Here is a 26,280-nt window from a genome sequence, read left to right on the forward strand (position 1 = left end):
ACTTTCATACACAGAATTTAACACAATGATTGGGAGAGGGGTAGAATTCTCCTTTGGTGACTTACAAGTCAGCACAGAAATAATGTATTGTTACTAAGGTTCTTAGGGTCTCTTGGAACGAATTCCCTTTTTCTTCCCAGTGCAACACAAAGTCAGACTTGCTTTCATGGTGTTCCTTTCCTAGGTACTCTAAAAATGTCTAGGAATAAAATGCATATTGATGGTTCTCTTTTCTAGTGTCTTGAATATTTCTAGTTTTTATTCTGCAGATACTGTTCTTCAAATGTACAGTTTTACAGAGCTCCATATAAAATTATCTCCCATTTGTATCACTATGTTAGTAGGTTATCAACACACCTTGATTAAGGCTGGGAGGGTTTGCATCTCGCCTCGTATTACTATTGTCTTGGATATCAACATACTCAACAGCTTTATTTGTGTAAGCTTTCAAGATACCAGATTTTTTTTTGTTACTCATGTCTTTCTGCCTGTGTTTTCACAAAAATATAATACCATAATATATTCTTTGTATCAAATTAATCAGTTCTGTGAGGTACAGGTTTATCAATAAGATGAGCTTTTTGGTGAGACAACTACAAAACCTTTCAAAATGATCCCATCAGTCTTTACCTGTCTCACTTCTTCTCATAACCACTTTACTGCACCTTTTTCTGGTTTTGAGTTCCACCCTCTAGCATTTCAGGATCATTTGGCTTCAGTGCTAGCAGTGGTTACAAGTGTTAGGAACTACATGGCAACCATTTGGACAAGAGATCAGTTGAATAACTCTGAATATATACAGTGTGATGACTTACTAGTGGGTTTGTTGCAGAAACAAATCAGTGGAGGGCAATATGGACCTACAATGCCTGAGCTGGAAAAACAAATTGCAGAACACAACATTCTTCAGAAGGAGATAGAAGCATATGGCCTGCAGATCAAAAATCTTCAAAGTATGGTAAGATGGCATATGGTCAGTCTTTTTACTGTAGAGATAAATTATAATACATGTCTTCCCAGTGCTGTGTGGTTGGAGAGTGAAGAATAATTAATCTGATCATTTTAAGGAATATCCAACTTGGAATTCACACACCTTGAAAAATGAACCATTACACATTCACAAGACCTGTTTAAACAAACCAAGTTCTTAACTCCCAGTGAACGTTAGTATTCTAGAATTGATAGTTTTTATAAAGAGGTGAAGTTCCTATCCTTGTGAAATTCACAAGTCTTCATTTGCTAACCTTTAAGGGTTAGTACAGTAAACTGTACTTCAGACAGTGAATTATTGTACTCTAGGAGGCAGAACTACACTTGAAAAGAAAAATATATGAAAATATCAGAAGTCTAAGACAACAGACTTGAAACTTGATTCTGTATGTAGAGATATGATTATTGTATCCCAGTAATATGATTGGAGAACTGACAGTATTTATTTTAAGCATTTTTGTGTTGCATAATTGGGGGGGTGTATTAACAGTGATGGTGAAGAAGAAAAATACAAATCAAAGCCATAATGGATCACAAGTCCTATCATCACTAGCTAACCCAGTAATTGTCCGAAGCTTAGTAGGGACATTTTGAACTGTAATCCAACACATATGAGAGAACTGAATTTGTGAAGACAAAAGGGGCAGACAATCTGTTGCAATCTACAGCTTTAAAAGTCTTCAACTTTGGCCATGCTCTTTGAAATTAAATCCAAATTCAAACCATTAGCGTTTGAATGGGAATGACTACTTTTTCTTCTTATCCAGCAATTTATTCTGAAGCTGCAAGATAAGAAAAATAGGGAACTTTCAGATTATTAATGTTTTAATGTTGTAAGCTGCTGAGTCACTTGGGTCGACAGCCATATACATTTGTTTAACAAAATAAATAATTAAAATTTGCAGAATGTAGTTGAAAAGGTTTATTAAATGTCACTTAGCATACTGGGCATCCAATACTAAAATGTTCCATTACTGTAATGAATGTTTTCATAAAAAGATCTCTGTAATCGGACAATAACAGTTTACAGACTGAGCCATAATTAACTTTAAAAAAATGAAATATCTATTCATAGTACTGACTGACAGTCAAATGCAAATTTGGGGGGAGAGAGTTAACAATTCAATTCCTTCAATATTTAAATGGTAAATATTGACTACATTATGAAAGTGTCAATCTGCTCATGGAAATTTTTTTTAAAGCAAAAGATCATATTAAATCTAAATATTACAGTATATAATTGTAATTCCATAGTAAGATAAAACAAGATGGTATATATTTTTAACACATTATGTAAACCATTAGTATTGTTCCTTTTAAGAATAAAATTGTTCTCACTGTCTCCAACAGGAAGCTGGAGATTTAAAGATTCAATATAAGGACTTGCTGGTAAGAATTTTCTTCACTATTGTCGGGTTATAACTTTTTCAAAAGAAAATATTAACGTGCTATATCAGATTAATGTGGTTTTAAGGGGATGTGATGATACCTTCCCAAATTGAGTACCACAATGGACAACAACAATGAAATGAAATGACAATATTTTTTTACCTTCAATCTGACAGAAAGCCTCTATCTGGCGAGGCCAGTGCTTGAATAGCCTCTACACCCACCTCCAAGGCTGCATGAAAGAGCTGGCATATCTCTCAGAGCAACAGCAGAAGATCTTGAAGCAGGACTGGAGTGATCAAATGATTGATCCCCAGTCAGTCCGGCGTGAGTATGAGGTAAAGGAAAAGTTGGATGTCAAACTATATCTGTAAGTGTGGGAATTCTTGGTTCATGAAGTCTGTTAGGGAACATAATTCTCCTGCAGCATCAGTTTCAGAAGTGTCCCAATGGCACATCCCTGCCCATATACTACATACGCTTTTGCAGGAAAACCCAGGCAAAATTTTCCTCCAGCCATACTGATTTCAACAAAATTTACTCATTGTTAAATGTAGAGGTGGCCCTCTGTTAATGTCCATTCTTTCAGGAACCATTCAAACTTGTGATGGTGCTGAGTGATACTTACAGCTCCAGATGTTGCAATGCTTCCACACTCACATGATTACAATCCAGATGCTCAGCAACTGGCCCAGATTTCTGACCGTTGCAACATCATCAATCACATGTTTGTGATTTGCAAAGTTCGGTGTCAGTTTCCTACACGCAGAATCTGGCAGGAAGTTGGAAGTCGTGGTCATGTGAAGTCCTTGTTTAACAACCTGTGACGATTCACTTAACAGTGGTAACCTGGATCAGCCAGAACTGCCATCACTGGGCACTGTCATCATGTGACATCAAGCTTTATAACCGCGTTGCTTAATGATTGACATTCCTATCCCAATTACCATCATGAAGACTCCCTATATACTTGAATTCCATAAAATAACCTACTAGTCCTCTGGCAGGGCTGTGGTGGCTTCCCAAGAAGTAAATTGCCTTTTCCCAACTAGTCCATTTGTTGCATGTGTATCATTTACATCATTCCACTCATTCATTGTGGCCACTTATACTTTATTAATTCTTTCTTCCTTCTCTTCAGGAGTTCAGAAACAATGAGCTTCTTAACCAGGAAGAGTATGTGAATATGCTTCAGGATGATGGAGAACGGATGATTGAACTGAAGCATCCAGCAGTAACCCCAATCCAGGTATATATCAAAATTTTGAAATCGAAAGGACCAGACTCTTTTCATTAGTCTGATTATCTGCCCCATTCTTCTCAGGAGCTAACAATGTTTTCTTTTTGTTTTCTTTTTTTTAAATAAGAACAAAGGTAAGTTCCTGTCCTAACAAAATTAGAATGGGACCAAAAACGTAATAGCAAAACTAAAACAAATGCTGCACTTGTTCTTAATTACAAACATCTTCTAATTAGCAACTGGTTTAGGAAAAGATCAAAGGCAAAGAGGAGCCACAAATTACTGGCCTCTCAACATAGCCAATAATATGGACTTTCCTCTTTTCTCTCTCACCATGCCCTGAGGGAGTGGGTGCTACCTGGCAACAGAGAAAAAGATGCTTCTGAATGAGGGTATAATTAGGGCATTTCACTGTTTATGAGACATCCAAATAATTTTTTTCATCCTTTTTATAAACCTCTTGGCTTTTTCATTAGTAGTTCCACCATTATCCCTTTCAGACAAATTTTGACAAGTAGGAAAAAAATGGAGTGACTGAATAACTTTTTTTTACTAATAGTCGAGAAGCCATTTGTCTGGAAGACAGAAGGTCCCCCCCACATTGCCTCTGCACAGTCAGTATGAAGCTTGAAAAGACCTTAGGGATTTCAGCAAGACAATGATCTGAAACTATCTTCCAAATTAAACAATTTGCAGAAAGAAAGATAAAGGATTTTGGAGTGGCCTTTTCTCACTCCAGATTTGAATGTCATTGAAAATCTATGAGGAGATATCAAATATAGACAACATGCAAGAAGAACTAAAATATTTCTGAGCTAGAAAAGTTAGGTCTACAAAGAAATACAGAGAAGAAACCAGGACAGCTGGTAGGAAGTGTTTGTAATATTTGCCATGATATGAAGCATTAATTTAGTTCCATATGGGAGTGGTTTCAGCTTCTGTTCATTTAGGAACTGAAATCTACAATTTGATCAGGGGTGTCTAAATGTTATCTGCAATTGTCCCTAATGCTGAAGTATTAACAAATGCACAGGTAACTATAGAGCTTTCAGAAACACCTGTTAGAGAGAGGCATTTTGGCATATTGGAGAGGACTTAGGTATACCTTAAATGTTCATACAGGAAAGGATTTTGCAAGCATAAAACCTCTCTCTAGAACTAAATTAAGAAAATTAAGAAATGCTTAACCATAGATGTCATTTTAGAAATTGAATGTCTCAATGAATTTCTAGATTGAAACAGTATGATCCTCATCCTTTTCTAGAAGATTTGCTTCCAGAAAACTAGAAAGGCTAGATAAGCAATTAAATGACCAAATAGCAATATTCTAATTCTATTGATTAGATAATAAGATGTGAATTTGCCTCAAATCTATATTAGTATACATTTATATCTATTTATTTATTTTAGCAGCCACCAAGATATACTGTATATCAGATAATATGATATAATGTATTTTCTCTGACTATCTGTGAACTGTACAATTAATATAGCTATTACTGAACTGATGAATATGAAAATACATACTATCTGATGTAGAAATAAGGTTAACACTTTATTAATGACATAGTGCACTGTTGAACAAGTCAGGAATAGTAATAATTTTAAAATTATTGTCTTTACAATATTCATAGTTCCAAATATACAAATTAATGTAAATTCAGATTCAAATAGAGTATTTGCACAATATTTCCTGTTAGTGGAAAAACTAAGCTATAATTAGCAGAATAGGTGCAGTATTAATATTAAACTAATAAAATCTTATCATAATTTGAAGAGAATCATCATCCAAAAAATTGACCATCTTATTGCTGTAATTACAAGTAAGCATTGAGATTTGTTGAGACAGACTCCCCTTACTTTTATTTTATTCATTTATGTATGGCCTGTCTTTATAATTTTTACAAATAACTCAAGGCAACAAACATATCCAACACACCTTCCTTCCCCATAACAATCCTGTCACCCAAGGCCACCCAATCTGTTCTTCAACTGGCAAACCAAGCTTAAGAAAATCATTTTCACAGCATTTTAACTATTCCAGTAAAACAGAAAATCTCATAAGAATTTTTGAAAGTATATTGTGTAAACAGAGTCAGACTGCTACGCAATTTATGGCCCAAGAAATGGCTGTAAAACCAAACAAAGCTTTGCGTACTCTCTACCGTCTACCCAGAAGAAAATATTTATACAGATACGAGGGTATATTCTGTGCAGACAACAAAATGAAGTGTGCTCCAAGACAATATTTTGAATAAGGCCTTGAATATAATCAAATTTGAGAGGAAGTTTGATAGATTTATTTTATATTTGATCAGGCATGATTATCTGTTGATGATAGTCTTTGGGGAAGAAATTAAATGAAAATGTAACAGATGTGAGAATTATATTTATTTATTTATCTGCCTATCATCTATCTATCTATTTAGCTAACACCTATCAACTATCAATTTATCATTTATTACTGCAGGCCCATCAGGAAGCCCTGAAGAACGAATGGCAAAACTTTCTCAACTTGTGTATTTGTCAGGAGCACCATCTGAAGAGCATAGAGAATTATAAAAAGGTAAATGGACTTGATGCAAAAGAAATGCAGCTTATTTTTCAATTTGTCAATACCTTTCCTAGAATCCAGTATCCAGAAATGGACACAATATACTAGGTATGGTCTGATTAATACAGAAGAGAGGAGTGTTATAACCTCTCTTGAGCTTGATGCCTTCTTTCTTTTCAATTTCCATGTTTACAGCTGAATCACACTGCTGACTTATGTTCAGCTTGTGATTCATCCAGATACCCAGATTATTTTTGTATGAGTTACTGCCCAATATGGTATCCTCCATCATATAATGTTATTGTTTCTACCCAAAATAAGATCCAAATTGAATGTATTTGCAATTCATCTTTTTTTGTTTTCTATTTACTATTCAAGCTTATCAAGATACTCATAAAAATTAATACTTTCCTCTAATATATTTGCCATCTGTAAATATTGTCATATTTTCTAATCTCTTATTTCTGCCATTTATAAATGTACTGAAAAGCACTAGAACAGAATTCTGCAATATGCCGCTTAGTAGAGCTGCTGAGATTTGCTCAGTGGATACTACTGTTCCAAGCCACTTTTTGTATGATGCCAACATTTTGCATTGGATCTCACAGCAGATTTTGTGAAGGGTTTGTTGAAGTCACAGTATACTTTCCATCATTTTCACAACCTCTCTTCTGGAGAGGTTATCTGAGGTCGATATATTTAGATGATCATCATTTTCACATGATCATCTAAATTTATGGACCTCAGATAATTATCTCTCCAGAAGAGCATACCAAAGAATGGTACTGAGATGTCCCAATAAAAATTAAAACGTTTCACTCTCCCTTTTTTTCTCTCTCGGTTCATCCCAAAAAGCAAATTCAGTTTAAATTCTAAACTCCAATTGAATTGGGTTTGTAACTCATTTAAAACCAAAACAAACATATATGCAACATAACAAACATGCCACATTGGATTCTGGGGATTGCTAGGACTGATTTAATGGTACAGATATCAGACATCTAGTAAGTAAAATTAGATAATTCCAGCAGGGATCTGATATCCTGGAGAGTACTGCTTTGCTATAATGAGACAAAATGTCTCTATCCCTGAAAGATGAACCAGTCTTCACAACTAAAGAAGGACTTCTTGATCAATCTGTTTTTCTGTATTTTTTTTTGTTTCTTCTCTCTTTAGTTCTATGATGATGTTGATGATATGAGCCATTTTTTAAACAAGCTGAACAATGATCTTGATAACAAATACAGCAAGTTCAATAAAAACAGTCCGGGAATAGTGTCTGACTTAATGTGCCATCTGGAGGTGAGAACCCAAGGGAGAACTGCAAGATATCAAGCTGTCGTCTTAATAACCTAGAATAAATAATGATTTAGCTAAACTACTATGACAACCAAGCTTTTTTTTATTATTTATGGCTTCATCTAACTTCAGTTAAGTGTAGCACTGCAGGACCAGGAATTACAGTATTAAAAAACCAGACCCAAAGGAAGGTAAAGGTGGCAGCAAGAAAAATTGTATCCTGTTCAGTGGTTGCAGCTGCATTTGCAACCCAAAATAGTAAGTTGAACATGAGCCAGCAATGTGCTATTGCTGCTGAAAAGACCATTGAAATGCAAAAGAGAATAAGGAATAGCATAGCATAGTATAGCATAGCATAGCTAGCATAGCATAGCATAGCATAGCATAGCATAGCATAGCATAGCATAGAACAGGTGGAGGTCTTCTAGTCCAGCCCACTGCTCAAGAAGGAGAATCTATACCATTTCAGATAAGTGACTGTCCAGTCTCTTATGGAATGGAATGGAAGAGCACTTTCACTTAAACTGGTTTGCCCAGTCCTAACCACTCTACCATGATATAGAATTATATATAAATTGCGATAGGCCTTTCATATCTTCACAGCCACGTATAAGACAGAAATAGGAATAATATGTATCTCCCATCCATTCTTTTAAATATGGGAATATGCTTTAAGTAATTAACCCATAAATATTCTCAACATCAGGATTGGTCCTTTTATTGCTTCAACATATAGCAAAGATAATATAACTGGTGTTTCACCAAACCAAACCCATATTCCCTGGCCAGTAAGTCAGCCCTTCATAGAATATAGACTGAAAGTGCTGAAGGGACCTCAGAGGTCTTCTAGTCCAACCTTCTGCTCAAGGCTTGCAGAATAAATGGCATGCTCTATAAAAGTGTTTTGTTTTTTTCTACATATAAACTATGGCTGTTGAATTATATTCCACTGTTAAGCCTCATAGCAGGGATTTTTCATAGTGGCAGCCATCTTCTGATTTTCAAAAATAATGTATTTTCCCATTACTGGAGAAAAATAACTCTGGATGCAAAAATTTTCTCAGATACATACCAGCTCTAATTCTCCACTCTTCTTTCTTTTTTAGAATGATGAGAAGACTGTGAAACAAGCTGAAAAGACCATTGCAGAACTAAAGCGAAGGAGTAAAGAGATTAGTCCTTTGAAACTGCGAAGAATCCAGTGTTCCCAACCAATTATAATGGATGCCATTTGTGATTGGGATTTGGGTGAGGTATGAAACAGTTTATAATGGGTGATAGAAATTGTTCCATTTGCAACTCTGCTTTGCTAATATGTATCTTGCTGTGTTTTTTAATTCTTGCTTATGTCACTCCGGTGGTGGTACTTCTCAAGAACAGAAGGGAAAAGAGCTGTGAAAGGAGCTCTAAAAAGGATACAATATGGTGTGAAATCACAGCATAATGACCTGTCCCTCTGCAAAATCTTTCTCTCATACAGTAATGACATTCATTTTATATTTTCCATACACTGATAAAGTTATCCAATAGGTTACAAAACCGACCATGTAGATTTCCTGGTTGTTTTTGTGTGTTTCATACAACGAACTCTTAAATCCTCATCAACTAATTAATCTCAGGTTTATTATATAGATTAGAACATGGAAACTTGGAAGACTTTAGAACAGGGCTGTCAAACTCTCAGCCCGCAGGCCAGATGCGTCACATGCTGGCCACGCCCACACCCAGTATAGCAAAGGGGGGAAAAGTTGCAACACATCACGTGACGCCGCCATAATGACACAAATTTGACACCCCGCCTTAGAAGTTTGATTTCTTGCACTGAGATAGACTCCTCTAGGTCAGGGGTCTCCATCCCCTGGTCATCCGTGAACCAGCACCAGTCCGTGACATGCCAGAAACTGGGCCACACAAACAAGCAAAGACCCAACTACAGGATGCAGGCAGCATGAAAAACCATGTCCTGTCCAGTCCGTGAAAAAACCTCTCTCCATGGAACCGACCCCTGATGCCCAAAAGGGTGGGGGCCACTGCTCTAGGTCTTGAAATATCTCGTAATATAACAATACAGATATACAATAGTGTGCTACAACAGCAAACAGACATGAGAGCACAAAATATTTGTCTTCTAAGAATATTTAAACAGCTCTCCCACATCTCCATTCCTGTAGTCAAGAGAACAATGCTCTGAAAAAAATTGAATTTGTACTGCTGCAAAAGTTGAAATCCATCACAAATCAAGGTCCCTTTTTCTTCCTACCTTCATTCTTCTAGGTACAGCTTGAAAGAGGTGAAAAGTATACTCTGAATAATAATAGCAACCAGGAAAACTGGGTGGTGCAGAATGCCAAAGAAGAGAGTAAGATAGCACCTGCTGTTTGTTTCTCCATTCCGCCTCCAGACTTAGAGGCCATAGACAGAGTTAATAGGTTAGTACAAAGCTTCTTTGCTCTTTTTCCTGCAAATATGAAGCTAGTATTGCTGTTATTATTATAATTCCATCTTTCAGGATAACAATCATCCAATGGTTTTTATGAGTAATATAAAGAAGCTTCTTTCCTGCATCTTTTTCCTGCCCGCTCATTAATTAAAAAAATAAATAAAAGATGTCCAACAGAACCAAATACTGCTGGTAAATGCAGATATTAAATCTTAATTTGGGATTTTACCTTGGATATAGGATGGGTGATTGGGATTAAAAACAAAAAACAAAAACTGGAGATGGAACTGAGTTGGAATATTCCCATCACAGCATTATCTTAACTCTGTAATAATATGCACCCTGAAATATAACCTAGGGCATTTTGCACATGTATAATTCCCTAAATAAAAAAATCCTGTATTTTTCTCTGTTCTGTTTTCTAAGCACACAAGTATAAAAATATTCAAGTAGCAATTAGCAGCTGAGGGGGAAAAAGAGGTAGGGGAGAAAGTGAAGGGTGCTACCAAAGGCATCTATCTATCTATCTATCTATCATCTATCTATCTATCTATCTATCTATCTATCTATCTATCTATCTATCTATCTATCTATCTATCTATCTATTATCTATCTATCTATCTATCTATCTATCTATCTATCTAGTCTACGTTGCTTTTGCTGTTTCTTTTTGAAATCTGAAATTCACTGCAATTTTTCCTTTTTCCATTATTCGTTTCATATTTAGTGTTAGGTGGATGTCAGAAGGTAAACAAAAAGATAGTATCATAATCCTAGATAATGTAGCTAAGCATTGTAAAACTGACTACTGTAGTAAGGACTAAGAAGATCAGGTGGGCGCATAAACTTCTGTCCAATCATCTTGATAACTCACAATTTAGCAAACACAGAAGGAAGAGGAGACATCTCAATCTCTGCTTCCTCCCATCCCGCCGAAGGGTTAATAGTCAATAAAGTATGGCTACCAAGGCAAGTAATCTGGCAGGCTTTGTCCTCTGTACCTGCAACCATTCCCACCAGTCAACCCTGTAATATTCCCTGTAATAGAGAATTTGATATACTTTACTCAAAGACAGATGGAAATCATAATCACCCAGAAACACCTTGAGGAATAAAAGCAGCTAGGTGGCCAAAAAAAAACCAGAATGCAGGTAGTTCTCAGCTTATAATAATTCATTTAATGACTGTTCAAGATTACAACACACTCCCAAAGCTGTTTTTTTTTTTTCCAAGAGGCAACTGGACTTTCTGGTTTTTCTTTGAAGACATTTTGCTTCTCAACCAAAAAGTACCTTTGCGACAGCCATGACCTGGGTAACTGAGAATCTCCATAGACAATTACAATACACTGAAAAAAAGAGTAATTTACAGTCAATCCTTGCTTTTACGACTGTTGCAGGATCCTCAGGGTCGCATGATCAAAATTCAGGTACTTGGCAACTGGCATGTATTTACGACTGTTGCAGGATCCCAGGGCCATGTGATCGCCATTTACATGCCAGTTGCCACTTTCCTAAGGGGTTTCCAAGAAACAAAGTCAGAGGAGAAGCCAGAGTCTCTTAATTACTGCAGTGATTTGCTTAATGACCACAGCAAAAAAGGTCATAAAATCAGGCATGACTCACTTGAACAACCCCCATGGCTTAGCAATGGAGGTTCCAACTTCCAATCCCAAATATGGTTGCAAGTCAAGGACTACCTGTACTGCATAAAAGTAATGTCACAATGACATGATAAAAGAGTGTTGTGCCCTTTATGCTTGGATTAGGAAAAGCGCTGGTGTAATTTGGCAAAGTAAGCGACAGTAATGTTTGTAAATGCTTCTGGAATAGTATGGGAAGAATCTATAAAAAAGCATTTCTTACAGCATTCATCAACATATAACTAGGCCTGTGTCATATATGTTCACTTCCAATTATGGATCTAAGCCATGTACTTCATTCATGGGATGAAAATAGATTCTGTTTACTCTTAATCTATAATTAGAACCTTTGATTGTGTAGCTTTTCTAACAACTACCTTCTATACGTAATTACTGTAGGAATTCTCTCTGCTATGAACACTCTTGACCCCTTTGTTGTGCTTAGGCTAGAAGGTGAGCTGAACACAATGAAACAGAAGAGAGCTTCCATCCAGACCACCCTAAGAAGCAGCAGCAAGGAATCAGTGAAACACAGCCATCAAGGTCTGTCAGTATCTTAACTGCTTTCTGTTAGGAATATATCATTGTGTAATCAGAATGCTAAAGTACTCAGGTACTGTTGCCCCAAAGACCTCAACCTGACCAGATCATGTGATGTTATGCTTCTTATAAGGTCACTACTGGAGCAAAAATTCAGAATCTCAGACTTCCCAATTGTTTGTTAAACTGGAGGTGAACATGAAAGAGTTATCCTGATAGATTAATATGTATGTGAATGAGAAATTTTGCTTAATGTGGACGTTTTATTTAATTTGGACCATACCATAGGAATGTCAATGTTATTTGTCATTCTAGCCGCAATCAGAACCTTCACTGCAGTTCAGGATGACTCTGAAGCTGACCATTTGCTCCATAAGCTGAATAAAATTGATAATGATTTGGGGCAAATTAAAATGGACATTTTTAACCGCACAAGGTCTCCATTAAATCACAGTGACCCTATAGAAGATGTTACTCAACGGATCAAACATCAGGAGGCAAGTACCAAAGGAGTTTGACTGCTTACTTGCCTGTGATAGCTGATATTCTCATATTTGCCTAAATACTATCGAAAGCTAAAATATTTATATACTGTACATGTCAAAAAAGTATGTAGCGCATTTATTGCTGGTGTAAAAACAAGCAAGAATGAATGCTCACTGACATAATTGAATAATAAAGAACAGAAAGGCCTTATAGTCCAATATTTGTAGTTGTCTGATTAAGATTAGATTCACGTTCTATCAACTCTTTTCCTGCCTTGTTCTGGTTTTGAACGTTTTAATCAAATGTGTGACTAGCCATACTATTCATCAGTATCTGTAAATATTCTTTTATAGAAAATATTTGCCTTAAACTCTCTTGAATGTGAACAGGAGCCTATGTCCACTAAGTTGGAAAAGTGAAAAGAAGTATAAAAGAAATACAAAAATCAGCATAGATTATCCAGTACTAGAGGGACACACAAAACAGAGAATACATTTTGTTTTGTCTTGAATTGGGAATAAACTACTGTATTATGGAATAGTCTATTGGATTATTTTGGATCAGCTACCATTTTGAAAAACAAAATCAAGGATATCCATTTTGAGCTTCTTCGGCGACAGACTGAAATCTGCGACTGTGCACAGTTTCGATCTGTGCTCGCCGCTGGAGCGCCCCGAGCTGGCTGGTTTCAGGGCTAAGCCACCCCATAGAGTGGTGAAGAAGGGGGAGACTGCCAGCAGGGTCGAGGAGAGCCGCATCTCTCCTCCCCAGCTGGCCATTACTCTCTTTCCCGAAGGCAGTTGCAGTGGTGGTCAGAAATGGCCACCTCAAAGAAGAACTCGAAGGGAAAAGAATGTGCAAGAGGAAGATAAGAAGATAAAGTTTTGGCTGACCGGGTCGAACTGGAAAAACAACAATACAAGGTACCCTGGAATTTGAATTATAAAGAACAACATTGTTCGCAAAGAAGTCTTTGAAGCTGCGAATGAGAGAGGGAAGGGAAAGAATTTGGTGTTGTTTTTTTCTTCCCTATATTGACAACTAAGAGATTTAAGCAAGAAATCGCCAAAAATCCACTTTGACATTAACAGGTATTTAAGCTGAAAATAAAATGTCAAAGGGATAATAAAGATTTCTGGATTCTCAAAAACGTTTAAAAGAAGGGGAAAAAAACAAAAGGGTGGATCTGGAAAAAGGGAGGAGACCACCTGGAAGTGAAAGGAATTAACAGTAAAACTTTAACAAGATTCCTAAAAGATACATTTTAACTGAAACTTTGTAACAAGATAAGAGAACCCCAGGAAGAGAAAGTGGAAAAAAGAAGAAGAAACAGCTTTGGATTATTTGGATTACTTGGTGATTTTTGGATTTTTGGCTATTGGATCTAAAGGACTAAAATCAATCGGGTGGTTGTTTAAAAGTTTTTAAAATGGTATCACTCTTGGAAGAATTGAGAATGGAACTTAAAAAACAGAAAGAAGATGCACAAGAAGAAAGAGGTTCTTTTGGCTTTGTATTTCAATTTTTAGAAATGGAGATCCTGAACTATGAGAAACAACAAGAAATGCCTGTAGAACAAGAAGGGCAGGACAAAGAAGAAGCCATTTTCAATGATCAAGTATTTCTATGTGGGGAAAAGAAAGGGAAGGGGGGAAAGAGTGAAAAATTTAAGATCTGAAAAAACAACCCCCAAAAAGAATAGTTTGAAAAGTAATAATAACATTAGAAAGAAACAGAAGAGAGGATTACAAAAGAGAGAATCAGAATTAGAGAGAGAAGGGGTCAAAAAGGGAAGGGAGAAGAAGAGGGAGAAGAGGGAAAGGAAAAGAAATTATAAAGGACAGAATCAGGACATAGAGAAACAAGACACAGAGATAATGGGTGAAAACTTAATTGAAAGGGGGATTCTGCAAGGGTACATAAGGTAATATTGTTATATTAGAAATAGAACTGAACTTTGAAAATATGAAACAAGTGTGACTAAAATGATAGATAAAATACTCATTGTAATGTAATGGAATGTTTAATAAATAAATGAAATAATGAGAATGAGAGAATGAAATTAGGAAAGGAGTGGAACATTTTAATTATTATAAATGTGTTATAAAAATTTAAGTGAAGAGAAATATGAAAGAAACATGAAAAAAATATGGAAATATTATAAGTGTTCCTAGAAGTATGATATCCTATTGAAAAGGAATGTTAAAGATTTCAAAGATTATAACTAACATTAATGATAGAGCTGAATTGGAATAGAATAAGTATTTTATTTATTATTGTTATATATATATATTTTCTCTTTAAGAACTTAGTGCGTATTTTAAGAATGTACCAAGCAGAGTTCGACTGGAAGTTATGTGTTATATTGAATGTTATAATTGTAAAGGCATAAATTGAAGTTTAAATAAGAGTTGAATGGATAAAAATTAAAAGATACAAAGGTGTCATACTCCAATTAGTAACTACAGGGGAAAATTTTGTTTAATGAGAAAAGAAAATATGAAATTGAAACAGGACAGACAAAAATATAAATATGATGACTAGAAAGGTATTGAAACTTAGAAAAAGATATATATAATTGAATTTAGAAAGGAATGAGATAATTAAAAGTAAGATTGAGAAAACTAAGGGAAGGGAAAATTATTGAGAAAATGTTAAAATAGTAATAAGATATGGAATAGAACACAAAGATGAATATGAAATTGAATTTGTGTCTGTATGGAGAAGTGATAACCCGGGACCATGCTATTCTCAAAAAAAGAAATTTTACTTGTATTATGTTTTGTGAAAACCCAAATAAAATTTTTATAAAAAAGAAAAAGAAAATCAAGAATATACTGATTGTTCCAGGTTTCAGACAAAACAAAATATGGAGGCATCTAGGATTGATATTATAGGATAAGACAAGATTGGTGCATATCATCCCCTCAACTCCATCACCCTGCCATACATATAATCATTGCAGTCCATTCAATTGAACTGATTTTTTTTAATCTTCATTTTTCTCAGGGAACAAACAGGAACATTCAGATTATAGGAACAGAAAAAGAAGCTGTTCAGAAAGCATGTGAGACCTATCTTTCAAAAAAGCCTGCTGGTACCTCTGCCTCTCAGATTCCTGTGATGCTCAACAACATCAAGAATAAATACAATGATGTTAAAGTACTCTGCAGGTTATATGATGAAAAGTAAGTAACATCCATAGTATCTTTTGGGCAAGAATCTTTAGCGGTAAAGCAGCAGCATTCTGCAAAATGTTTCTGTAAATTCTTATGTATTACATGTTGAAAGATACAGGGGGACAAACTTTTTGTTTTATTGTGCTACTGATGAAAACAGTCTTAGAGTGAAATTGTCTCCCACTCCTCAGAGCCAAAGCAAGTGTGAACTTGGAAAATCAGATAGAAAACGTGGACAGGATCATTAGCACCATTGAAGCCAAGCTATCTCATGATGGTACCATTCCAGCTTCACCTAATGCACTGCAAGATCGTGCTAATGAACTTCAGGTAAGAGTTGTCTGAAGTCATGGATACTCCATGTGGTGATGCTTGTCCATCCAACCATCCAATCTCACACCCTTACACGAACAGAATAGAGTTGATCAACTAAAAGCCCAAATAAAGATCAAACCATTAAGATAAACTTCTCTGTTGGCTTACTTGTTTGTTTTTCACATTTCTGAACCACCCATCTCCAACAGAGAGGGACTCTGGATGGTATACAATAAAAGTATCAAGAAAAACATATTTGACATGCCACCTTAAACTCTCAGATGAAAGATGGGATAGAAATGGTCTTGTTCAATTTATATGGCTGCCCACTCATCAATGAATAAAATATAGTTAATGTTATTATTGCCCAGCCTTATTGTTAATCATTTTCCCCTTCAGTTATGTTCAAAATTAAAATTCTGTATTTACATTTAAAGGATATTTAGAGTTCACTTAACCCTCAAATTGTACCCTTTGGCCATAATATGTAGGTCACATATATTCATGAATGATTAAAATAGTATAGAGGTTGAGTTTTTTTGCACTAAGGCTCTCATGGGAAAGATTTCTTGATTTGCCAGTTGGAGAAACCAGACACAGGCAGAGGCACCGTGCTTGGAGACATTTTCACTGATGCCCTGCAACTCCTTCATACATCTCCTTTTTTTTAAAAGACATTTTTTATTTACAGATGTACATTTGGGGCCCAGGAAAACCCCAAAGGAATTTCTGGCTGCAGTGTGCATTTCAGTTCAGAAAAAAATTAGTTGCCTTCACAAACAGAAACCCATTTAGAGAGGAGAAGGAAGAAACAGCATTGCCAATCACCTTCCAATAAATGGCTTTTATGAGCAGCATAACTACCATCATTTATGAAAGACAAGCTCTCTTCCTTCTCCCCCACTTGACAGTCATTTAATAAGAATATGCAATGATGTGCTGTCAATATTCCAAATATGTCCTTGGCTCCAAAAACAACTTTATTCCTGAGGCAAGGCATTTGGTTCCAGCATCCTAATTATAAAACAAGGAAAATTATTATTTTCTCCCACAGAGCCTCTTTCTGCATTTCATTTCTTAATTCTTCCCTCAGCCTTAGCCACTTTTCTATGCTGTTTTCCCCCACCAACTGAATTTACAGCTCTGTACTTTTCTTAAAATCCAGTTACTTGTCTATGCTCTTTCCCCTAATAAACCAATTGAAAGGGAAATCAGATATGATACTTCTGAAGATCAGATGATTTAAGTAAACAGTTGCACAAATACGTATTTATGCCATTTGTAAGTCTCCATGACACCCATATCTTTTCTCTTTTTTAGAAACTGAAGCGCGATTTAGTGAAACAGGAGAACTGCCTGCTCAAGTTAAACCGAAGCCTTAAGGACACAGAGCACAGCTGCAGTGCCGTGCAAAACAATTTTCAAGAATATTGTCCAGATCTGCCCAGGCAGAAAAAGGAAGTCCAGCTCATTAATGATCGGTATCATATGGTTGCTGATCAGCTGGATCAACGGTGAGAAACCCCTCTGAACTCTAGTGGTGGAAATGATTAGTTTGGCTTTTCAGGCAGTCCTCGACTTACAACCACAATTGAGCCCCAAATATATGTTTCTAAGCAAGCATTTGTTAAATGAATTTTACCCCTTTTACGACATTTCTTGCCACAGTTGTTAAGTGAATCACTGCTGTTGTTAAATTAGTAATAAAAAATAAAGTGAATCTGGCTTCCCAATTGACTTTGCTTGTCAGGTCGCTAAAAGTGATCCCATGACCTGGGAACACAGCAACGGTCATAAAATGAATCAGTTCCCAAGCATCTGAATTTTGATTACATGACCATGAGGATGCTGCAATCGTCATAAATGTAAAAAATGGTCATGTCACTTTTCTCAGTGTTATTGTAACTTTGAACAGTCACTAAATGAATTGTTGTAAATCAAGGACAACGTGTACCATTTCTTGGGTTTTTAAAATTCTTTTAAGCCACACAGAGTTGTGTTACATAATATAGTGGCCGTGTAAGTCTTTTAAACAAAGAAACAAAGATATTGAAAATGTTGCTTTTGTAAGATAAGCAAAAGATCTTAACGACAGAGAATTGACGGTTTTTATAAACTCTCTTCTCATATTCTCAGAGGATTTTAAAGCTGGATAGGAAATTTTTGCGAGTTTTGCTCTTTCTTGGATATTCATACACTGCAAATCATGAGCACTGTTCACTGCCATTAATAATTTAAAATTGAGTTAAATACTTGATAAGAAGCAATGGATGGAAACTAATCAAGGAAAGAAGCAACCTAGAACTAAGGAGACATTTCCTGACAGTTAGAATAATTAATAATTAACTTGCCTCCAGAAATTGTGAGTGCTCCAACACTTGAAGTGTTTAAGAAAAAATTGGACAACCGTTTGTCTGAAATGGTGTAGGGCTTCCTGCTTGATCAGGAAGGTGGAGTAGAAGACTCCGAGGTTCCTTCCAACTCTGTTATTCTGTTAAGAGATTTCCAATAGGGGAATGGACATTAAAATGTCAACTGATTATTTTTTAAAATCGGTTTATAAAGCCTTTCTCCTGTATTGTAAAGGCTGAGTTGATGAGCCTCCCACCTTTGCTTATCTGACTATTTCCGGACTTTATTCTTTGTAAGATCTTTTCTTGAAGTCATCCAAAGAAGTTAATCTCAACCATCTTGCTGTGCAGGGAGAAGACACTTTGGGATACCAGCCTCATTTACCATCAGTTCCAAAATGCCAATGAGAACCTGATATTCTGGCTCAACAGTCTCCCGAAGCACAAGGTCAAGACCACAGATGGACCAAGCCAGATTAACTACAAGCTTGAGGCCCAGAAGGTATGAGAGCACTACTACCCTATGCTCGAACTAAAGAATGGAAGGCACATTCTCACTAGGCACCTTTCGTGCAGGAACTGATGACAGAGAGATATGCCTGCATGTAACATTCACACATGCGTGTTCTTTACTCAGTGACTGCAACAGGAAACGGCAATGTACAGTGTCTGAAAAATTCACACGCGCAGAGCTGTTATATTGCTTATAAAGCAATGATCATAGAATTAATGCTTGAAAGATAGGCAAAAATCTAGTTAAGTATTAATCTAACATTGTGCAGGAACGTATCCTAACTCCCTGTCTCTACTTCTCCTACAGAGGCTGGCAGATGAAATCCAGAGTAAAGAGTCTGACAAAAATTCAGTCATCAACTTGTCCCGGAATGTGCAGTCTATTCTCAATGTATGTTTTGCATGGTTCTACAGTTTCCATTTCAAATTAGCTAACCTATCTATCCTCCTCCAATTACATGACTGATTGGTATTTGTTTAAAAAACAGGATTATGAACTTCAGGCAGGAAAATATCGATCATCCTTGGATCCTACTCTGACTGCTTCATCTGCCAAGCGTCTCCGGGTGACTCCACTCCAAGAGAGCATTCAGGCTCAGGTGAGTGACTAGGCCCAAAGGATTTACTTATAGGAAAAAAAAATCCTCTTCCTAAATTGCTACTTCATGCTCAGGAAGCAGTTTTCATAATATTAAAGAAGCAAAAGCCCTTATAAGATACAACAATTTTGAAAAAAAAAACCATAAACAATTCAATCTAATACCTATCGGGCAGTTTAAAGTATAGAATTGAATGAAATAATTCTGTAATATGCAATTTGAAAAAACAAAAATGCTTGATGAACTAATGGGGAGTATTCAAAACTGGTATAATTAAATGAAGTCTATTAGGGAAAGTTGGTGGCTAAGGGAGTTGCAAGTTCTTAGAATTAGCTGATAATAATTTTGAACTTCTTCCATTGCTGAAAATCCTCAGCACCTACATTTTTCTGACATTCACATAAAACGCACCTAACATACTCCCAGAAAATAGCAGGAAGGCCAAGACAAGAAAGTTGTTGCAGCCTAAATATAGTTTGTAATATCTGGCAGTAAAAATCCTCTGAACATGTTGAAATTTACTTCTGAATAAACACGTAAAGAGTTGTATTACTGATGTTTCGAAATAAATATTTTTTATCTCCAAATTAAATATCATTTTCTCCAGATTGAATAGCGTTTTGCTAACTCCACAGAAAGCTGTTTAACAGATAACAGATAATCAGAGTTGGAAGGGACCTTGTAGGTCATCTAGTCCAACCCGCTGCCGCCCAAGCGGTTCAACTTGTTCAACTATGATCTAGAATTAATATTTAAAAATAAATGTTGTAGTTTACTGGGTGTTCGTTAGCTTGATAGAGGAAATGCAGTATTTGAATAATATTTTTTGTTAATTGGCTTTAGGAAAATGATATGACCAAACTCTATGCAGAAACTGCCGCTGAAAACAAACAACAAATCTGTTGGTTGGAATTTGCCAAGAAAATTATGAATAAGGTATGTCTAAATCATTTGAGATTATATGGATAATTCTTAAATTTAGAGCATCTCTTACAAAGTAGTGAAAAGAAAGTTCATTTGTTTCTTTTTTCTTCAGGATTAAAGCAAGTGAGAGTGTTATTTTGAATTGCTTTTGCCTATGTGTACATGATACAGGAACTATAATTTCCTAACATGCTTTAACAAAAGAGGACAGCAATGTTTATATTTTATTTCTTTGAATTCCTAATCACAATTGCAACATTAATAATAATATCCCATATCTCATTCACCACAACTTTATTTTTTAATATTTGATCCAGGTTGAAAATTGTTTCTACTTTCAAATAACTTCAGAAAGCAAAACTGCACTTTTAAAAAAGTAATTTAAAATGTGGAGGCAAATTTCAATTCTACATTCAGTAAATATAAAAAGCCAAAAATCTGAGGACTGGTTTTTTTTTCAATGAAATAAAATTTATAACCTTCAAGATTTCATCCCATTTGTAGTTCTTTGGTATAACAGTTCGTATTTACCACTGCTGGCATATTTTTGTCATTGCCCAAGAATGTTGAAATAAAACTGTGAATAATATTTGGGCAGTACTTTCTCAGTTCAAAATGCTTTATATTAATACTTTCAGTCATTAAGTAGCTCTGTTTTAGGAAAGGGAAGAAAGGTTGAAACAATGATTTACCTAAGGCATATTGGATCTTCTGAAGAATGTTAAAACGTCTAAAGTTGCATTTTTTACCTTATTGACCATTAGAAACAGGTAGGAAAAACAAGAGACATCTTTCTTCCTATGATTTTTTTTTCTGCTCTTTTTTCCCTGGCTGGAAGCCTAATAGAGTGTTTTATTTTGCTTGCTTCCAACTGAAAGAACAGAACGGCCTCCTTTTCCTTTCCCCCGTCATATACAGAAAAAAGTGTATACATGATGCAGGCTTTATATCAGAGGATATAATATTCTTAATAAGGTTCATTTATTTTTTTAGGTCTGCACTTAAGTATCTGACCCTATATATTCTTAGGCCATACTGTGTTTTGCTAAATACAGAATCCAGTGAATAATCTGAAGGATTCCATGTAGGTATTTTTTTAAATTCCCCTAGAAGGATTTAGTGAGTTCATGGCTCAGTTAAGATTTAATTCTTAATCCCAGTTTAATCTCACTTTTTGTGGGTTCACTAAATGTTGCCACATATTCCAAGGAGCCAGTCATACAGAAGTTTAGGACTGGAAGTAAATGTCCTAATATTAAGAATCAACAATACTTTCTTTTTGTTTTCTTTTTTTCTCCCTTTCTTTCTGCAGAAAGAAGTAGGTGATATGGTGCAGGTAACGCATGAACAAACCCAGCAGTCCAAAAACGTAGATGAATCTGAAATCCTGAAGTCTCAGCTTAAAGAGGAACAGAGCAGGAAAGCCAACGTGCAGCAAGAACTGGAGGAGCAGAGAAATAAACTTTTGACACTGAAAACCCAACGGCCCATTGAAAGAATCGAGGAGAAAGAAGTGATTGATTATTATAGAGATCCAGTTCTGGAGAGCGATCTTGCTAAAATCTCTAATCAAATTGAGAATGAAAAGAAGACAAGAGCCCATTTACAGGCAGATATTGAGAAAATGAATAATATATTGCTCGAAATGGAAAAAGATAGGAGGGTTGTGAAAAGCCAGCTGCTTACAAAAGAAGTTACAAAAACAGAGAAAGATCCAAATCTAAATGCCCAAGCGGCAAGACTCCAAGAAGAAATCAAGTATCTACGTGATAATTCAACTTCTTCCTCTGAAATTGAACAGCTCAGGAAAGAGTTGGACCTCCTGGAGCAAAAGCAATCAAACATTCAAAAGAAAGTAGTGGTAAAAGAGGTGGTGAAGTTAGAGAAGGATCCAGAAATGCTAAAGGCAATCCGATCACTGCAAATGCAAATTGATGAAGATAGCTTCAAGAAGAAGTCTGCAATGGATACAATAGGGAAAATGAAAAGCAAAATTGAGGATCTTGAGAAGCTGATCGAAGCAACTGAACCCCAAGTCGTCGTGAGAGAAATAAAACAAGTGGAGCAAGACCCGGAGCTCCTAAAGGAGTCTTCCACTCTTCAAAAGCTTATCGATGAGGAGAGGAACAAGAACTTGTCACTGGCCAGTGAACTGACACAGCTGCAGAGCAAATACAGCACTATGGGGAAGTCAAAGCCTAGGGTGGAGATAAAAGAAAGAGTCCATGAGATTTTTCACCTAGACCCAGAAACAGAGGAAGAGATAGCACACTTGAAGCGAGAACTCCAAGAAATTTCAAGGAAAAGAAAAAGAGTGGATCAGGAGGTAGAAACAGCCTTGACTGAACTGAAGGTTCTTAGATCCCAAGCGCCTTCTGTGGAGTTTAAAGAAGTCATCCAAGAGGTGGTGAAAACAGAAAAGAGCCCAGAGATATTGAGAGAAATAGACCGGTTGAAAGAACAGCTAAATGATCTTGTGAATGCAAACGGTCGGTCCCAAGAACAGCTCATCAGGTTAGAAGGAGAAAGGGATGAGTGGAAAAGAGAAAGAGCCAAAGTTGAAACCAAGGTTGTTACGAAGGAGGTTGTCCGATATGAGAATGATCCTCTATTAGAAAAAGAGGCTGAATGTCTTCGCCAAGAAGTACGCAATATATTACAAAAGAGAAGAGCAACAGAAGATGCCATCTATGACCTGCAGAATAAACACATGCTTCTGGAGAGAAGGAAGCCTGAGGAAAAAGTGGTGGTGCAGGAGGTAGTTGTTACTCAAAAAGATGTGAAGCTTAGGGAAGAGCACAAGAGGCTGAGCAGGAGTTTAGACGAACAAATAGGCAACCGGCGAAGGATGGATCATGAGGTCCAATTGCTTCGGGCAACAGTGGAAGACAATGAAAAACTGCTGAACTTCCAAGACGACAGAAACAAAAGGCTTGCTCTGGAAAAGGAGATGCGGCAGATCACTTTGAGGATAAAAGAAATTGAAGAAAGCCCAGTTCCAGTTCAAGAAAAAATAATCATGGAGGAAGTAATCAAGGTAGAGAAAGATCCAGTTCTTGAGCAATCTAGTACCAATTTGCGAACTGAACTAGGTAAGGAGAAAGTTCAAGTATTGAGCCTCCAGAGGGAATGCAAGAACTTTCAAGCCCAGATTGAAGTTCTACAAAAGACAAAGTCCCAGGAAAAGACAATATATAAGGAAGTAATCAGAGTAGAAAAAGACAGAGTGCTTGAAAATGAGCGAACACGTCTCTGGGATCTGCTAAGCAAAGAACGAACTGCTCGGCAAAATGCAGAAGAAAGTATCAGACATCTGAAAGAGAAGATTGAGAGAGCAGAAGGCATGAAATGCACATGGACCAGAGAAGAAGCTGATCTCCAGAAAACTCGGAATGTGACAGTGCAAGAAAAAGCTAGTCTTGAAGATGAATTAAGGGAACTAGAAAAAGAGAAGCAACAAAAAGCCCTTTTCCTTAGAGAACAGACCAAGCTCTTGAGCCAAAAGACTGAAAGTGACAGGCAGAAGAAGATCCAATTTGACCAGGAGGTTTCTCGTCTGGAATCAGATATACTTATGGAGAAGGATAATATTTATGAAAAAGAGAGGACCATCCGGGAACTTCAATCCAGAATCAACAGAGAAGAACTGAACAATGAGACTCAGATGAGAGAGACAAATCTCTCTACCAAGATATCTATTCTGGATCCAGAGACTGGTAAAGATATGTCACCCTATGAGGCTTATCAGAGAGGCATGATAGATAGATGTCAGTATATCCATTTGCAAGAACTAGAATGCGATTGGGAAGAAATTACAACCCTGGGATCCAAAGGGGATGTTTCTGTTCTTCTTGATAAAAAGAGTGGAAAACAGTACTCCATTGATGATGCTCTGCGGTTCAAAAGGATTACAAAAGAAGAATACCAACTTTACAAGGAAGGCAAAATCCCTATCTCTGAGTTTGCTCTACTTGTAGCAGGGGAAACTAAGCAGAATACATCCCTTTCTTTAGGTGCAATCATTTCCAAGTCTCCAATTTCATCTCCTGTTTTTCAACAAAAACAAAGCATCTTCTCTTCTGGCCCACAGATGGCTTTCTGTGATGATACTTTTCCTATCGCTGGAGTGTATGACACCACCTACGACAACAAATATAACATTAAGTCGGCACTTTGTAAGAAATTGGTGGATCCAATGACAGCCCAAAAGCTTTTAGAGGCACAAGCTGCTACTGGAGGCATTGTTGATCTTATCTCAAGAGATCGCTACTCTGTCCACAAAGCCCTTGATAAAGGACTGATCGATAATACTTACATACAGAGGTTGTTGAATGCTCAGAAGGCTTTCACGGGGATTGAAGATCCTGTCACCAAGAGAAGACTGGCTGTAGGAGAAGCAGTTCAGAAAGGATGGATAACTCAAGATAACGCCTTTCCCTATTTACAAGTCCAACACCTAACTGGAGGACTAATAGATCCTAAGAAAACAGGACGTATCCCAATATCAGAAGCTATCCAGACAGGCCTGATTAGTAGTGACCTGGCCACATTACTACAAGATGAATCGAGTTATGAAAAAGATCTTGTTGATCCTATCACCAAAGAGAAGATCCATTATAAGGAGGCCATGGCTCATTGCCAGAAAGATCCTTTAAGTGGGCTCCTCCTCCTCCCAGCTACCTCCGAAGGATATCAGTCTGCAATCCATTCAGCTGCTCTGCCTCGATTCAGGCACTAAGCAAGGCAGTATAATTTTAAAATTGTAAAAAGTCTAAAATGCTTTTTATCCTCGCCCTATCATGTTCAGATGAACAAAGTGTCTTGCAATTATAGATAGCTGTGTATTATATTAGATAGCTGGACTTATTTCATTATACCAAGTTAGCAGTACTTCATACAGAAGTATTTCCAAAAGTAGAAGGGAATCTAATATGGGAGTAAATACAGTATCTATTATAGGGAATAAAGGGTTTTTTTTAATATAATTTTTTTTCAAAATGCTTACGAAATAGCTCCTTCCTGTAAAGTCTAAAGGGATGCATGTCACAATAGTTGGAGTTTAAAGATCATGCATGCAATAAAAGTTAAAATACTGACTGCTATCCTGGTTTTTTTTAAACAGCTAACAATCCCTTTCCGTCTGATGTATATAATGCTTCACATGTTCCTGAGTCCCCAGTTGGGAACTAGAATTCAGCAGCATCTGAGAACCACAGATTCTCTACCCTAATGTAACCATTAAACTATAGAACTCAAAAAGTAACAGCGTCAAACATTACATGGAAGCGGAGAGAGAATGGACTAAGTCTAAAGTAACAGAAATAGCAAAGAAATAAAACGCAAATCAAATTAATAGCAAATATGTCACTAGAGAACACACACTAGTCATTTCGTACATATTGTAAAAGAGCTATATATAAAATTAAAAATTTCTTTCCATATTGCACTGAACTTTATGTGTATATATTTTTCTTGGCAACAAAGTGCTTTGCCATATTCTTCTTTTAAGACTTTTTTTCTTTGCAGTCTAATCTATAGGTCAGTATTTCATAGTGGTTTCCCATCTTAAGTACTAACTAGTTCTGACCCTACTTAGTCTATTGAGATACATGGCTAGGTACTGCCACTTACCTGGGCAACAGGGCTAGAATCTAGTTTTAAAATGATTAACTAGATACTGTGGTATGAAGTTTCTACTGCTTTTTTATGGTATATAGTTCACATTCAAAATAGGGATACTGATTATAACTGTCTTCAAATTGCCCCCTTTTACAGCTATTTTTGACAGTTTTACAACCCTCAAAACTCATTAATGCAAA

The 26,280-nt window shown here is 36.3% G+C and overlaps 2 protein-coding genes across 2 annotated transcripts in view; one reads left to right on the forward strand and one right to left on the reverse strand.

The window, feature by feature from the left end:
• EVPL (envoplakin) overlaps positions 1–25,555 on the forward strand; it is a 45,596-nt gene extending 20,041 nt beyond the window's left edge. Inside the window, exons 5-22 of the mRNA XM_026667496.2 lie at positions 833–958; positions 2,341–2,379; positions 2,556–2,717; positions 3,521–3,628; positions 6,090–6,185; positions 7,350–7,475; positions 8,579–8,725; positions 9,747–9,901; positions 12,000–12,097; positions 12,410–12,591; positions 15,590–15,768; positions 15,951–16,089; positions 17,395–17,588; positions 18,777–18,927; positions 19,246–19,329; positions 19,427–19,537; positions 20,381–20,473; positions 21,774–25,555. Of these exons, the coding sequence (XP_026523281.2) occupies positions 833–958; positions 2,341–2,379; positions 2,556–2,717; positions 3,521–3,628; positions 6,090–6,185; positions 7,350–7,475; positions 8,579–8,725; positions 9,747–9,901; positions 12,000–12,097; positions 12,410–12,591; positions 15,590–15,768; positions 15,951–16,089; positions 17,395–17,588; positions 18,777–18,927; positions 19,246–19,329; positions 19,427–19,537; positions 20,381–20,473; positions 21,774–25,199 (5,616 nt within the window). The 3' untranslated portion in view covers positions 25,200–25,555. The remainder of the gene's footprint in view (positions 1–832; positions 959–2,340; positions 2,380–2,555; positions 2,718–3,520; positions 3,629–6,089; positions 6,186–7,349; positions 7,476–8,578; positions 8,726–9,746; positions 9,902–11,999; positions 12,098–12,409; positions 12,592–15,589; positions 15,769–15,950; positions 16,090–17,394; positions 17,589–18,776; positions 18,928–19,245; positions 19,330–19,426; positions 19,538–20,380; positions 20,474–21,773) is intronic.
• CDK3 (cyclin dependent kinase 3) overlaps positions 1–26,280 on the reverse strand; it is a 54,724-nt gene that overhangs the window by 15,768 nt on the left and 12,676 nt on the right. The window lies entirely within an intron of this gene.

The sequence above is a fragment of the Notechis scutatus genome, chromosome 2, assembly GCF_049901735.1.
Source record: "Notechis scutatus isolate UNSWTSFEM ecotype Mainland chromosome 2, rNotScu1.2, whole genome shotgun sequence".
NCBI classification, from domain to species: Eukaryota; Metazoa; Chordata; class Lepidosauria; order Squamata; family Elapidae; genus Notechis; species Notechis scutatus.